General features: G+C 45.5%; 1 protein-coding gene across 1 annotated transcript in view; it reads right to left on the minus strand.

The window, feature by feature from the left end:
* The window catches only part of LOC109475082, a 130,278-nt gene that overhangs the window by 47,765 nt on the left and 66,479 nt on the right, over positions 1–16,034 (minus strand). The window contains exons 79-104 of the mRNA XM_019775624.1: positions 15,310–15,499; positions 14,873–15,054; positions 14,305–14,529; positions 13,776–13,919; positions 13,226–13,369; positions 12,484–12,747; positions 11,591–11,830; positions 11,380–11,544; positions 11,097–11,249; positions 10,405–10,584; positions 9,719–9,940; positions 8,890–9,074; positions 8,335–8,497; positions 7,436–7,723; positions 6,954–7,089; positions 6,314–6,464; positions 5,729–5,909; positions 5,023–5,362; positions 4,475–4,653; positions 3,822–4,001; positions 3,468–3,629; positions 3,068–3,256; positions 2,558–2,695; positions 1,841–1,996; positions 1,272–1,520; positions 686–838 (exon numbers count right to left, since the gene is read on the minus strand). Of these exons, the coding sequence (XP_019631183.1) occupies positions 686–838; positions 1,272–1,520; positions 1,841–1,996; positions 2,558–2,695; positions 3,068–3,256; positions 3,468–3,629; positions 3,822–4,001; positions 4,475–4,653; positions 5,023–5,362; positions 5,729–5,909; positions 6,314–6,464; positions 6,954–7,089; positions 7,436–7,723; positions 8,335–8,497; positions 8,890–9,074; positions 9,719–9,940; positions 10,405–10,584; positions 11,097–11,249; positions 11,380–11,544; positions 11,591–11,830; positions 12,484–12,747; positions 13,226–13,369; positions 13,776–13,919; positions 14,305–14,529; positions 14,873–15,054; positions 15,310–15,499 (4,959 nt within the window). The remainder of the gene's footprint in view (positions 1–685; positions 839–1,271; positions 1,521–1,840; positions 1,997–2,557; positions 2,696–3,067; positions 3,257–3,467; positions 3,630–3,821; positions 4,002–4,474; positions 4,654–5,022; positions 5,363–5,728; positions 5,910–6,313; positions 6,465–6,953; positions 7,090–7,435; positions 7,724–8,334; positions 8,498–8,889; positions 9,075–9,718; positions 9,941–10,404; positions 10,585–11,096; positions 11,250–11,379; positions 11,545–11,590; positions 11,831–12,483; positions 12,748–13,225; positions 13,370–13,775; positions 13,920–14,304; positions 14,530–14,872; positions 15,055–15,309; positions 15,500–16,034) is intronic.

Here is a 16,034-nt window from a genome sequence, read left to right on the forward strand (position 1 = left end):
CTATTCACAATAAATCTTACTCTGGGAATGGAAGGTGATGAGTTATTATAAAAACTTTCTTAGCACCAGGGAGAGGGATGACTAGAATATCAGGTTTCTGTATCAACTTAACCATCCCCAGTGAATAACTGTGGTAACTGAAGGCAGCCTGTAGTAATAACAGCAGAATTTCAGCACCAGGGACAGGGGTGACTAAAATCTAAACATCTGCCTCCCTGACTCTTTCAGATGCTTTCAGATGCTGAGAATAGGGTTGATGTTACAGCAGAAGTTCAGCTCTAAGAATAGGTCTGACTGATAAAGGAAAAAAATATGATCATAGCAACAGTAATGCCTTAGGAAAGGAAGGCCAAACTGTTAGAATTATCACGATTGGAGCAAATTTTTAGCCCCTTCCAAACTTTAAAAAAAGCCCCTGCAGGACAAGGACCATCTTATCATAACAACAGAAGTTTGGTACCAAGGAAAGGAAAACTGATGAAGAAAAATTGAGGATACAGTCAGTGAGGCCTTGATACAGGATAGCCAAAGTGTTCCTAATTTTCTGCTCTGTATAGTCTTAAAAAAACCCACCTGCAGGACAGGGATACTTCAGGACATTGGAAAATGCTAGGCATAACAACAACGGACAACAACAGCAGAAGTTCAGCACCAAGGACAGGTACAAGTGTCTTAAAAACCCCACCTGCAGGACAAGGTGTGCACTTGGCGGCTCCTTCCGTGTCGACGTAGAACCCAGCAGGACAGTCCTGCGGCTCGGCACTTCCCTCAGGACAGTGTTTCCCCGGGGGACAGACAACAGGGTTGGGCTGGCTGGAGCCGCGTGGACAGTAGTAACCTATGGGGGGAGTTTGGTGTTGTTAGACTCAACTGAATTGGTCAACATTTTATGCAAATTGCAACTGTTATACAGAAACTGATTGGTCTAGAACAGGAATAATAATTATCATAGTAACCTGTAGACAGCAAAAACCTGCAAGGTACAGAGTTGTCGGAAATTACCCAATCGGTCAGTTCTGATGTGCAATACTCTGTATCTTGGTAGTCTTTCAATGGAACAATGGTAAACATTTAACTGTGGTAATCATAATACATTCTGCTGTGCCACCTTATTGCTACAATCCCTCCAGTAGGTAGCATAGCTTTTCCATGTCAAACGCTATCTGATTATTTTTTTATTAGATACATTTGTGGGGGCAAGTCTAAGTTGATACGTAGTGTGCATGAGCTCAATACTTGTGAAAAACACATAATCTTATTTTATAACTTACCTGCTTGGCACAGATCAGTTGGCTCGGTGAGTCCCAGTCCCTCGCAGTACCTCCCCGGAGTGCAGTGGGTACAGCCCGACTCACTATCCAGCCCAGTGGAGTTGGAGAATGTACCATTAGGACAGGGGGAGGGATCGAAGGTGCCCTCTCCGCAGTAGTGTCCCTCCGGGCAGATTTGCTGGTCAGGGCGAGTGGACCCTTCCACACAGTAATATCGGGGCAGACAAAGCCCACTCACAGCAGTCAGGCCTACAGGTGATGGGGGGGAACAGGCTGTAATATGTGGCACTTACACATGCATAGGCACAGAGATGGTTTCATAGTAGGCACAGAAATTGTTTCACATTCAAATATGACAGAAATATACTTCTGCTAGCTTATGCATGAGGAAGTAAAGTAATGTCAAACCTTCAAAAGATCTAAAAAGACAAAAATACTATTGAAAAATTATTGGAAAAATGGCATGGCATGGCACAGCATGGCTAAATTCTGTCAGTTTCCGAAACAGCTTGTATGTGTGGGTACATATAGAAATCGTGTGTGATGCACTTAACATTCTATTCCGATACCTGTTTGGTTGCAGAAGCTGCCTGCTGTACAGTTGAGACATTCCCCCACAGTCTGTAGCCCAGCAGTAGGGCTGAAGGTTCCCTCTGGGCAGGAGATCGGCTCGTCTGTTCCCTCAGGACAGTAGGACCCGGCAGGGCAGATGTCAGCGTTGGGGCCTGAGGAGAAAACAAGAACATTCAAGCATGCATATTTGTGCGGGCAAATTGCTAGGAAATAATGGGTAGGGTTAATCAAAGTAAACTCTTCGCAAAGCAAAGCAAAATCAGGGATAAATTTAAATTTTGTGTAAGAGGTGCATGTTAGAGCTGATCATTGCAAAATAATGACTTCGTTTATGAAAATGAGCCTCTTTTGTTCCATCTGAGCAGCAGGACCAATTTGAGTCTGGTTTGAAATGGTGCTAAGTGTATGTATTTCAAAATTACAAATAAGGTTTATTTATGAGGCATTAAATACATAACTGTAGACCTTTTGGCAATATCATGTTTAGATTTTCCCTACCCAGAGTTGGAGTTGCAGTGTTAGTGATTAGTACTAAACCTACCCAGAGTTGGAGTAGTAGTGTTAGTGATTAGTACTAAACCTACCCAGAGTTGGAGTTGTAGTGTTAGTGATTAGTACTAAACCTACCCAGAGTTGGAGTAGTAGTGTTAGTGATTAGTACTAAACCTACCCAGAGTTGGAGTTGTAGTGTTAGTGATTACCACTAAACCTACCCAGAGTTGGAGTAGTAGTGTTGGCCCCCTCCCTGCAGAAGTATCCGGCAGCACAGAACCGGGGCGGGGAGGCCAGTCCCGACTCGTCACAGGCGTAACGTCCGACGCACGGCGTACAGTCTGCCTCCGACTGGATTCCTGGGGACAGGAGGTGAGAATGTGAGGTCAGAAAGCTAGATTACTCTATCAGAGCTTTACAACTACATAATGTAAAGTTTTGGAATGGGTGGAATATTTGCAAAGGACCTGTGCTAATTTTACACTATACAAGGTGGCCAGGCTGGCAGAGGACTGCAAAAGGTGAAAATCTCTAGTTAAATGCTATGCTGCCCCTACAGCTTTCGACTACCTATGGGACTGATGGATGGACAGATTGTTGTTCGTTCTAACATAAAAACTACTTTAACCTCTTTTAATTCTAGACAGTGGAACTATGGTTATGATATCTTTGTAAGGTGTTGAATACACCTGTCACAGGTGTTTCTGGAGTGTCCTACATGCTGAACTCACCTGTGAGGTTGTTGAAAGTCCCGGGTGGACAGGGGAACTCCTCAGCGTACCTGGTCCCGTTAGGACAGTAGTACCCCATGGGGCAGGTGTAGCTGTTGTACCAGACTACAGGACCGAAGGTGGCATTACAGAAAAACCCAGCAGGGCAGTCATCACACGTCCATTTCCCTGCCGTGTCCTGGTAGGAACCTGGGGAAAACAACTTACAGTGTTAAGGACTGCTCTGTACAAGTGCGCCATCTAATGACCCAAAATGGCATTACATCTGCTTCTAGCATAACACTAGGAGTCAAGTCAGGGTTAGATGGCACCTACCTGAAGGATGTGGTGGACAGGTGTAGTTACCAGGTGTTAGGGTTAAGGTTTGGAGGTTAGGGGTTAAGGTTCGGAGGTTACCTACCTGAGGGGCATGGCTGAGGTGTGCTGCTCCCCTGTGGACAGTAGTGTCCCTGAGGACAGGTGAAGTTGCCAGGTGTAGGTGTGACCTGGCCTGTAGGACAGTAGTACCCCTGAGTGCAGTCTCCGGATGGTTCAGCCAAGCCCTCCCCTCCACAGTACTGACCTGCAGGCAAGAGCTCAACGTTAGAGCTTTCAGCAATCTTTGGAAACACTGATGATTTCAGCATTTTTTTCCCAATCTTTCAAAACCAAGAACTTCCTGATGAGACCTTCCAAAATTCCACACTTAGATCATGAAGAAGACACCGAAACACATGTAATTAAAACAAAGAAAGGCAGAGAAATGCCAGTTCACCTGGTGTGCAGCTGACACAGCTGGTGGGCTGGCTGTTGCCGGTTGTGTTGAGGTAGTAACCCTGGTTACAGGGGGTTCCGGCTGAGCTGCCAGTGGGGCAGTAGTGGCCGGTGGGACAGATGTCTCCTGTTGTGTTATCTGTAGGGTTGCTCTTCCAGGCACCCAGCGTGCAGTAGTAACCTGCAGGGGGGACAAGATGGGGGGGTTACAGCAGCAAGTTATTGTCACGTGGGATATTTTCTAGCAATAACAAGGAAAGGCTTTTATTCTTCGCTACAGGATAACTTCTGTAACATGCATTACTTTTCTGTAAGGAAATGTGTCAGAGTTTGAGTTGGTCAGGCTAAAATAAAAAGGCCAAAGGGTCAGTTGAAAATTTGGTAACTTTTTCTATCATGGATCCCTGACAAGTATTTCCCACCAACCTACAATCTACAGGCTTTCAAATCAAACGTTCACCACCATCTCCTGACATAGCCATGTTTCTCTCATCTTTCTAGTTCATTGCCGAGAAGTGGTCGCATAGGCCTTGCATTGAACAACTCCGTTAAATAAAAAAAGGTTTTGAACTGGAACAAACTTGTGGCTGTTGATATTGAACAGGAAGATCAGGCTGAGAGTTTTTCAAGGAATTTTGAGAGCTGACTTCTCACCTTGCTGGCACTGAGCAGTAGGAGCTGCCAGCCCCACGGTGGGGCAGTACCAGCCGGGGTCGCACGAGGTCGGAGCCTCGGAGCCGGCGGGACAGTAGTCACCTCGCTGGCACTGCCCTCCCACGGCCGGGTCAGTCGGCATGAAGTGGGCCGAACCACCGCTGCAGTAGTAACCCTCACTGGGACGGGAGGCAATCAATCAGTCAATAAATTGTCGGTAAAAGTCAAACATCCAGGTGATACGCCAAAAAAACAGTTACTCAAGCCACATAAAATCATGTCCAACAGATAGTGATTTTCCAACAGTTACTGTTTTTATGGAAAATCAGTCAATCAATCATTCAATCATTCATTCAATCCTTTGCTGTTACACTGGATAGTTTTCATGGTTACTCATGCAACAGGTTGAAGGGAAAATACAATGACAAACATGTATCAATTTTACTATATAGGAATCATGTCTAGTAGCAGAAGGCCAGTGCACGAAGAGAACATGGCAGATTTTCTGTGAAGAAGCTAGAAACTTGCAAACAATGAGTATCACCCACCTGCAGTTGCCCGTGGTGCTGGACAGGCCTGCCACCTGGCAGTATTGGCTGGGACTGCAGCTGAGGCAGGCGGTGTTGTTAGCCTGCCGTGTGACAGGGTTAAACGTGCCGCTCGGACACGCAAACTCATCCTCCCTGCCGGTGCCTTCCGGGCAGTAGTATCCGGAGGGACAAGGGTTCCCCGCAAATGTGGAGGAGTTAGTGGGACAGTAGTACCCAGGGGGACACGCTTTGCAGCTGCTCTCCCCTGTTTCGTCTTGGTACGTTCCAGCCTCGCAGCCGAGCGGATACTCGGTGCCAACCGGGCAGTGGTAACCAATCGGACACACACCTCCAACTCCTGCAATGGGAAATATATGTTTATCAACTTAACTTCAAGAGATATGTAACCCTATCAAACTAGATCACCACTCCAGGCATATCAAAGTGTTGTAATAAAGTAAAAGAAAGGAAGACTGGGGAAAGAACGACCGGACTGAAATATGGACTATGAATATGGGGAAGTTACTAGTGGACAGATGATAATGGCACAATATCTGTACCTACTATCATAATGGTATATAGCTGATGAAGATATGCAGGTAGTTTTTGACCAGTAGAGGACAGCTGTCATGAAATCTAAAGAGACATGAATATTATAACTTAGTCCTGATTTAGTAACATCGGTAGATGACGACATGCATATAACAGGTACTTGCTGACCCACCTGTGAATCCCCCCAGTAGAGGACAGGTGTCGTTGTAGGTCTCGTTGTTGCCAGGTGTGTGAGGGTTCGGCCTGTCGACGCCCGCGGCGCACCAGTAGCCCGCGGCACACGGCCCCGTTACGTTGGTGGCCGCGGGTTCGCTGCAGTAGTAACCTCCGCTGCAGTCCTGACACTGGTCAAGCTGGCATAGGGGATTCAACAAAAGGATTTACATTGTGGGCTTAGAAAACCTGCTTGGCAAAGTGCCTGAACCTACAATGTTGACTGCAAAATAGCATAAATTTTTGTATTCTACTCAATTTGTATGGTTCCTGCAATAGAAAGACTTACAGAAAATGGAGAGATAGACAATCACTATGTCTAGTTTACACCCATCATAAGACATAACAGTACAAAACCCCAAATCTCTCTACGTGTTTACAAAATGTATGATAAAAATCATCTTAGCTTCTGCTAGACCATGTTTACATTATAAATATGGTAATACATTGTGGAGGTTTTGTAACACATGAATATGTTTCTATTGCACAGATTGCGAAAAGATGCACTAGTGTAAGAGTTTGTGCATGAAGTGTAAGAGTTTACCCTGTAGAGTTTATGCTGGTTGCTGAATGTCCCGGCCGGGCAGGGTTTCCAGTCCAGACCGATTCCCTCCGGACAGTAGTACCCGGCAGGACAGGCATGGTACCCGGACTGGGGGTCACCCGAGGTCACATTCTCTGGCAGGCAGTAGTACCTGTACAGGTGAGATATTAGGACAGGACATGATTAACATATCTATATCCATGCATCTTATTAGCTTAAAGCCAGTTTAAACTGTAATTCTAACATAAGAAGTTGAACTTAGCCCAAAGTTTGACTGTGCAACTCCAGGAATTTCTTTTGTTGGAAATGACAGTTTTAACCTTGCTTCGTAATGACTTCTACGAACGCAGATGAACTTTTAAGATAATATAATATGCATCCTCTTAAGCTTAAAGGCTACTGAATCAATTTTGTGATGTTTACATGCCATCTCCTCCAAACTTTCTTCCAACTTTCCAGCAGAAGGAAGTATAAGATTACTGTAACATTACAACAACACTTACCCTGGTGGACATATTTCACACAGATGCTGTGGTGTAGTGTTGGTGAAGTGTCCTGAGGGGCCGGTCTGGGGGGTGGGGGGAGCCCTGGGGGTGGGGGACCCCTAGGGGTGGGGAATTAGTACTGTGACTATACTTACCCTGGTGGACAGATCTCACACAGATGCTGTGCTGTAGTGTTGGTGAAATGTCCTGAGGGGCAGGCCTGGGGGGTGGGGGAGCCCAGGGGACAGTGCAGCCCGATGGGACACTCCACTGGGTTGGGCACTGACGAGCCTGCATAACGGCAGAGTTGGTTTTAGTTAATGAAAAAACTTTATTGTAGTTCTTTTCTATGATTATCTACTTTTGGCCTGCACTACACATTGTTCTATAAACAAATCCACTTGCATCAGATTTGAGCAAAAGGAGATACAAGTTTTTGGAAACTGTGTTTTTTTTTATCTACCATCTCAAAACCTCTACCATTTGTAAAACTGTTATCAAGTAGAGGAAATTACCAGTAATTTTAAGCAAAATGCATTTAATTATAATTACCAACATCACGTGCATTTTTAAAAGCCTCTGTTACCAAGAAAGTACCAACTTGAATACAGAAAGGTTGATCTTTCTTGCTGCTTACCTTCAGGACAATAGTAGCCTTCCTGACAGAGGTCCTCTTCCTCAGTCAGCCCAGCCTGCTGGCAGTACCATCCCGCCGTGCAGTTGGTACATTCCGCCCTATGGGTCAGCCTGGTGTTGTTTGAGAAGGTGCCACTTGGGCAGGGGTAGGGCAGGTGTGTTCCGGAGGGGCAGTAGCTGCCGGCAGGGCAGACGATCTCGGTTTCAGAGCTTGAGCCGTTGGGACAGTAGAAGCCTGGTAGGCACAGACCACTTTCCTCAGTCAGACCCTCTGTTCCACAGTAATAGCCTGGGGGAGGCAGAAAAATTCATACTTTTAACTGCAAATTGCCTGAAATAATGGGTAGCCCCATTCATTAAACATTGATAAGTTGTTTCAAAAAAGGCCCCAGTCTTGCAAAACACAAGCAAAACATACTTTTGTTGGAATGGCAAATGACAGTACAATACCATGATTCCTTACAGAAACGGTTGCAGAGTTTCTTACAGCCAGCACTCTACGTGTACCTGATAACTTTTGTTGTTGCTGGTAACTCTACAAATTTAGAGCACCCAAGCTGTTCAACATAATGTCTAACACATGAAATACTTGTTAAAAACCTGAAGCTAAAGGAAGTGTTTCTGGACACTGCTGGAGAACAAAAATCATTCTTGCACCAGGTACAATAAGTCTTCTTACATAGTAAGACTGTTCTGGACATTTTCTTGTCTTAACCTCAGTGCTCATGGCGATGCATTTGGTATTTATGGGTGTGTTGTTTCGTCATGTATTTGTAATGTTAGTTTACGACTGTACAGTCAGTGCTATTCAGCTTGTTTTTGTACACGCTGTGAGGCTGATTTCTTTCAATAAACTGTTAAACTGTTAAATAGAGAGAAATGGAGTGTTTGTCTGCCCACCTCCTGTGCAAGGCAGACAGCTGGTGTGGTTCCACAGTCCTGTGCTGTTGGAGAACGTTCCCCTGGGACAAGCGGCCGGCTCCACGGTGCCCTCGGGACAGTAGGACCCTGCAGGACACACGTTCGCGTCCCCACCCTGGTCAGGTGCTGCCTCCGTCGCTCCCTGTTTGTTAATTTGTTTCAAATCTTCCATTAGTGATACCAAATTGTACACTTATCTTGTTCAAAATACAATATAAAGCAATACAATAAATAGCCAATTACAATAACAATGAACTTTATTGCATATTCATGCCCCACATGGACCAAATGCACTAAGTTAGATAACTGAGAAACAAGGGTAGAAGGAACATGTGTTACATATCTATAGGACCTCTTCTCTTTTTGAAACAAGTATGAACAAATTGACAGTTTTTCATTTAAATCGTAGTCTTTTAATTGATAATTCCGATATGATCAAAACATTTAGTGTGGTATACTTACATTTTCATCCAATATACATAACGATTAATATGAACAATATTAAACCTTCAAGATGAACAATAAATACTGTACCTGTTTGCAGAAGTACCCTGGTGCACAGGGTGTGTTTGGAGCTGTCAGGCCCCTCTCTCCGCAGTAGAACCCACCCAGACAGGCACTGCACTGGGCTTCCTCGGACAGCCCTGTTACGTTGCTGAAGGTCCCCTCAGGACAGGGGAAGGCTGTGGCGATATCTGTACCGTTGGGGCAGTAGTAACCTGGGCAGGGAGGGGATATACAGACAACATCATCGCAAACCGGTAAGAGTGGTCATGTTCACTTCAGAAAGATACTGGATTATTGAAAATCTCTCTGTCATAACATACACGTATATAATTATTGTAACATACATGTATATACTCAGTAATTGAAGGTTCTCTGAATGGATTTTGTTCATCGAGTCAGCGAAATACACAATCTCATAATGACAAATCTTGGACTTTATGGAAAGTTTAACAATTTAATTTTTGTGCACAGTACTTGTCCTTGGTGCTGAAAGCACTGTTGTAATGAAGTCTTCACTGTTAACATTGTGACCTTACCTTGTGGACAGACATATCCTGTATACACCCAGATATTACACAATAGTGCTCAATTTTAGTATGGAAAGACATTTGGATATCTGCTAGATCCACAGTCGTCTGTAACTGCAAGTTTCTCTGATGGTACATGTAGTATTTGAAAAGGTAGTTTACAAAGTCAATGAAATGCTACAAAATCTATAATTATGCACTTTATTAAACAAGCTACAACCTTTTTTTCCTAGTGTACATGTTATCTACAAAAGGGGTTCCCTCTGTTATAAATATAAATAGTACTTGTCCATGGTGCTGAATGTAATGCTGTGACAAAGTCCCTGTACCTTGTGGACAGACGTATGCTGTGTAGTTGACCACAGGACCATCCGGAGTGTCGCAGTAGAAACTGGGAGGACACTCCTTACAGCCGCTCTGCCTGGTGAGGTCCTGGTACGACCCCGGGGGACAGGCCTCGGGCGCCCCCACCCCCTGCTGACAGTAGTGCCCCACCGGGCAGGGGAAGCTGTTGGGGGTGGGGATGGTCTGGCCACCCGGGCAGTAGTAACCTGGGGTAGGAGAAAAAACACACATTCTTAATATATAATACACCAAAATTAGTTGCCATTTTTTGCCACTAAAACATTTCAGATGGTAACATGGTAACACATTTTTCATTTGCCTGAGTAGATTACAAACACAGTCACTCAGGTCTTCCTCAGTAGACTGACCCAGTGAGGCTTGTCACATGGCCTCCCTAGGTCAGTCTACGGAAAACTTGAGTGAAAGCTCTAGGTGAGAGAACTCCTTTGTGTTGTATCTACAGTTTTAACTTTAACTACCAAAACAGATGAACTTTCATGAAAGTATATAAAGAATTAACACTTTTGATCCAACACAAAGGATTCTATGATCTTACCCTAGGGCTTTCAACCAGTTCCTCTGATCTTTGTCAATAGAATGACCCAGTGAGGCTGTCACCTGACTTCTTTGAAGTGTGTTCAACACTAGGTCATGAAAGTATAACACCCACCTTGAGTACATTCCCCTGAGGGAGTGGCCAGTCCGCTGGAGTTACAGTAGGACCCAGCCGTGCAGTCCAGGCAGTACGAGCTGTTCTGGGCTCCCGTGGATGGCAGGAAGGACCCTGGAGGACAGGCCTGCTCCCTGCTGCTGCCTTCTACACAGTAGTGCCCAGGGCTGCACTCGGCTCCTTGGCAATGAGTAACACAGGATAGTCAGGACACGTTTTATCCAGAAGACTATTTTATCCAGAACTGTGCTCAGGCATGGTTCTGGTTAGTTCATGTGTGTCCAGAACCATGCCTAGGGCAAATCTACATCTATGTTCTTGGATACTCAGAGACTATCCAGAACCATCCCTGATTCTAATAAAAAACCTATTTAGGCATAGAACTAGAGAGGCACTTTTCTGCATACAACAGCTGCTGACTACATATGTCTATTTGTATTGTTTATAAGGTTTGTATAATCATACAGACCAGGGTTAAGATCTTGATTAAATAGGACAAGGATTTGAATCACTGACTTTGTGAGCCTGAAGTGGAATTTTTATACCCTGAAAGTTCACATTGCTACATGGAGTGAGTTTTTACTTCTGACGTTGCAAATTTTACTAACAAACAAAAGTTTAGAATTGCTAAACACAAGTCCGCAGTATGCCAGACCTACAGAAACAAGCCACACTGCATGTTCCCCTCTTACCTCCGACTCCGCTGGGTGTGGGTGTAGTGGACCCGTTGGTGCAGTAGTGGCCGGCATGGCATAGCCCCGCGGGTGTGGGGAGTCCCGCCACGTCACAGTACCACCCCGCAGTGCAGGGGGTGGGGAGGCTGGACCCCAGGGGGCAGTATTCACCTGGGGGTGGAGGGCAGAAACAAGAGGCTTGTGTGTTAGAATAAAGTTCAACCTTTTACTATGATTACTACCAACACAGATTAACCTTCATGATAATGTGCAGTAAATTTGCTGAAGTCCTTTTCCCCACCTGGTTGACACTGGCCTCCTGTTGCCAGGTCGGACGGTTCGGGTTCGATGGCACCTCCGCTGCAGAACCATCCCTGGGGACACACGTCTGTGGGGTGGGGGTTCCCCAGGCCCTGGCAGTAGGACCCCGGGGTGCAGCTGACACAGGCAGAGTCGTCAGGCATACCTGGGGTGGGGATAACAGCATTAGTGTGGGGTGGGGAGGGCAGCACCACCCCTGGGGACACACGTCTGTGGGGTGGGGGTTCCCCAGGCCCTGGCAGTAGGACCCCGGGGTGCAGCTGACACAGGCAGAGTCGTCAGGCATACCTGGGGTGGGGATAACAGCATTAGTGTGGGGTGGGGAGGGCAGCACCACCCCTGGGGACACACGTCTGTGGGGTGGGGGTTCCCCAGGCCCTGGCAGTAGGACCCCGGGGTGCAGCTGACACAGGCAGAGTCGTCAGGCATACCTGGGTGGGGATAACAGCGTCAGTGTGGGGTGGGGAGAGCAGCACCCCTGGTGAAATTGAATCTTTTACAGCCAACAGTCAACAAGTTAAAGCGGTGTACATGTGGCTTTGCAAAAAAGCGTACTGTACGTAACAGTTATAATCTGTTAGGATTTTTTATGACTACAAACTCAAGTCATGTATCTCATCTTCCAGTCTCAAATTCATAACCCAACAAACAGAATGTCTCACAGTATATAAATCAGTAAGCTGTGAGGTTGTTGTAAAGTAAAGGGCTTTGTTCCAACACAAGAAAGAAACTCGCCATAAATTTTCGGTCGATCACGTCAACCATCATCAGATGACTGTGTGATCTTCTTGTGCTGGAGCAAAGCTTGAATTTTACAAATACAGATTCTACCAACACAGATGAGTTTTCATTCAAACCTCACAATGTTAATAAGCTGACTTGCCTTGTAGTTCTAAGTTGACTCATTTGTTGCTCTAATTGTATTATGTTATTTGATTACTTTTTGTATTGTTTTGTATTGTCATTTTATTGGCATGGCGGCTTTGAAAAAGTGTTTTATGTCAGAAACACCTGTTTCGCCATGCCATCCACAGTGCAAATTGTATGTGGTAAAACTTAATAAATAAATAAAGAAAGAAAGAACCTGTGAGGTTGTTGAATGTCCCAGCCGGACAGGGCCATTCCTTGTCGTAGGTTGTGTTCTGTGGACAGTAGTACCCGGGTGGACAGGGTGTTTCGGCGTAGGTGCTGACGTTAGCCTGACAGTAGTACCCCTGGGGGCAGGGCTTGCAGTCGGCCTGGGTGTACAGGTCCTGGTACGTCCCTGCCTCGCAACCCAGGGGTAGGGCGGTACCGGTGGGGCAGTAGTGGCCAGGTGGGCAGATCCCGCCTACACCTGTGTGCTCACCTGGTGGGGAACAAAAGACAGCTGCATTATTTTGTTGATGAAGGTTAGACATCCAAGTAATAAGACATGCCAAAAATCAGTTACTCAAGCGACTGGATATGATTTTGGAAAATCATATCCAGTTTTCAAAATCATATCCAGTTGCTTGAGTAACTGCTTTTTGGCATGTCTTATTACTTCTGTAACAGCAACATGAAATTATCTTGTATGCATTAATAGTCTAAAAAAATGCCCAATGAAATACCAGTATACAATTCTTTGTGAAATATTTTGAGCAGGCTGCTTTTGTTGATTCATACTTTGATAAAAGTAATATGCAGGCATTGACTTCTGTGGAGACTGCTGTCTTGTAGTAAAAAATATGCTCTTTTTTGTGTTAGCACAAAGATTTAACTTGAACCGACACAGATGAAATTTAATACTGATGTGAAGGTGGAAAATCTCTCCCCATGAGAATAAAAGCAGATGTGAGACGTACCCAGGAAAGTGCAGTTGTCAGTGGTGGAGTTGGAGCTGGTGTACGGCATGGGTGTTGGCCTGTCCACTCGAGATGTGCAGAAGTACCCAACAGCACACTCGGCAGTGGGGGAGGTCTGGTGCCAGCCACTACAGTAAAAACCACCTGGGGCAAACAAGATGGGTTAGTGATGCATGAAATATCATAATAACTACAGCTGTAAGGCTTGGGTGTTGGCCTGTCAACTGCAGATGTCGTGGTGTACACAATGTACAGCAGTATCCAGGAGCAAATTACTTCGACTGGTGCCGACACTGCAGTACCAACCACCTGTTGGCACAAGATATGGGTGAGCTATGGCAATAATATATATAGCAGCTGGTCTCTGAACTTGACAGCGTTAACTAAACTGTGCACTGAATACTCCTAACTACTATACGCTGTCTACAGCCCTCATGTACCAGATTTTTGTCAATCTTCAAAGATTTCACAAAACTTACTCCTATAGTGCAGTTTGAAGAATGCAGCAGCAGTATCTATCATGTTTAATGACTAAGTTGAATCTCCGTACCTGGACAGTCTGTACACTGTGCCTCCTCTGCCAGGCCAAGCTGGTTGCTGTAGGTTCCAGGCGGACAGTCGGTCCAGTTCCGACCGGTTCCCTCCGGACAGTAGTAACCCCGCGGACAAAGTCTGTAGCCGGAGGTCGAGTTACCTGCAATACAGCAAATGTTATATGTTAATACTAAGAACAGACCTAGATTCAGTGTTATCTATGCAAAAATTATGGTGTTTAAATTATTGCATAGAACTTTTGGAAGCCTGCGTGATAACCATTAGGGCCCGTGTGTGATATGGCTAGTTATCACACAGGCGGAACACCCTAATAGCATCACAATGTTATCACAGCCTAGGTATGACATAATACTGTACAGCAACAGATAATGTTTCATTCAAAAGTTTGACATGTCATAAAGGGAGCTGTCAGCAAGTGTTGTACTAACCATCCCTGTCCTTGGTACTGAACATGCAGATTTTATTCTGTGCTACAGTGAAGGGCAGTTAGATTTGTGATCAGTGCTACAGACACTCAGTCTTACCTTCTATAACCTCCTCCGGTACACAGTAGTACCCAGCCGGGCACGTCAGGCACTCCCAGGTCTGGGTCAGGTTAGTGAACGTTCCCGGCTCACATGGGACGGGGGCTGGGCTCCCCTGGGGACAGTGCAGGCCGATGGGGCAGGGGGTCTCCCCAGGGGTGGGGACGTCATCACCCCCTGGGCAGTAGAACCCAGGGTCACAGTCGCCTGAAGGGCTGGACAGGCCTGGGGGGAGATAATGTGAAAAATAATAACAATGCAAAAATCTGACATATTGTCATTCATTGTTTATATGTGACGTGCCAGTCAATTATAGACAAAACTGATACTGATGTGATCAAGAGTGACAACAGGTAACATTTACTCAGCTATAGCAGTCTTTAGTGTTATTATCATAACAAATTCTTTTCAGAGATTCAAATTTTATTTTCTACAGTTGTGTGACAACATTGTTGACACTCAAATTCAGGTATACACACAATAAAACATAATAAACTTCCCACAACAAGTATGAAAAACAAGACTGAACAACACTATTTATCAACTAGAGTGGATATGAGTCCCTCACCAGTCTGGTTGCAGAACTTGCCGGGATCACACGGGTCGCACTGAGAGACGTTCTGGTTGTTTTTGCCGGTGCTGTAGGTTCCCCTGGGGCAGGGGGTGGGGCTTCCCGACCCCTGGGGACAGTAGTGCCCCGAGGGACAGGAGATGTTCCTGGCATGGGAGGATCCCAGCTCACAGTAGTACCTGAAGTTCAACGGTAACAAAAACAATGTCAAAATTTCGTCAATGAGAAACAACAAAAATATATCTCAATAGGCTGCTGACCGATACTAATAATGTCAATTAACAAGTGTTTGCATATGTTTGGAAAATTTAAAAAAAATTTCTTTAATTTTTCTTTTCAGGTACATGTAAGTCAATTGCTTATGTTTACTGCCCATTCCATCCATTCTCATCTTTTCCTTCCCTCTATCTATAATTCATCTTCACCACCCTTACCCTGCGTCACACAGCCCACTGGTGTCAGTCATGGCCACCTCTCCACAGTACTCCCCTGCAGGACATAATGTACAGTCCCCTTCCTCCCTCAGCCCCGTGGTGTTACTGTACGTTCCCTTTGGGCAGGCTGAGGGGTTGGACGTTCCTTGGGGACAGAAGAATCCCTCGGGACAGATGTCGGCATCAGCACCTGCAGATGGTAAAACAAGAAAAGCTTTTTAAAAAAGCTGGCCGGGGCGCACATTGAAATTTTCTTTAGTTTAAGTCAGAGCAGATACAAAATTTCCCAGTGATAGCAGTGACTTAATGCACTGCGCTACTTGTATGTATATGACAATATGAATGTGAATCAGTGTTGCAGTCATGATATTTAAGTGCCGTCAATTAACCTGTCACCCCTACTCCCCAACGGTATAGATCAAGCTCCTACCTACCTACCTACCTACCTACCTACCTACCTACCTACCTACCTACCTACCTACCTACCTACCTACCTACCTGGTCAACTCGGTCAACTCGGTCCACTACCCTGGTCAACTCGATCAACTCGGTCAACTCGGTCAACTCGGTCCACTACCCTGGTCAACTCGGTCAACTCGTCAACTCGGTCCACTACCCTGGTCAACTCGGTCAACTCGGTCAACTCGGTCCACTACCCTGGTCAACTCGGTCAACTCTGTCCACTACCCTGGTCAACTCGATCAACTCGGTCAACTCGGTCAACT

This window comes from Branchiostoma belcheri, unplaced genomic scaffold (genome assembly GCF_001625305.1).
Source record: "Branchiostoma belcheri isolate BF01 breed outbred unplaced genomic scaffold, Haploidv18h27 scaffold325, whole genome shotgun sequence".
In the NCBI taxonomy this organism is placed as follows: domain Eukaryota; kingdom Metazoa; phylum Chordata; class Leptocardii; order Amphioxiformes; family Branchiostomatidae; genus Branchiostoma; species Branchiostoma belcheri.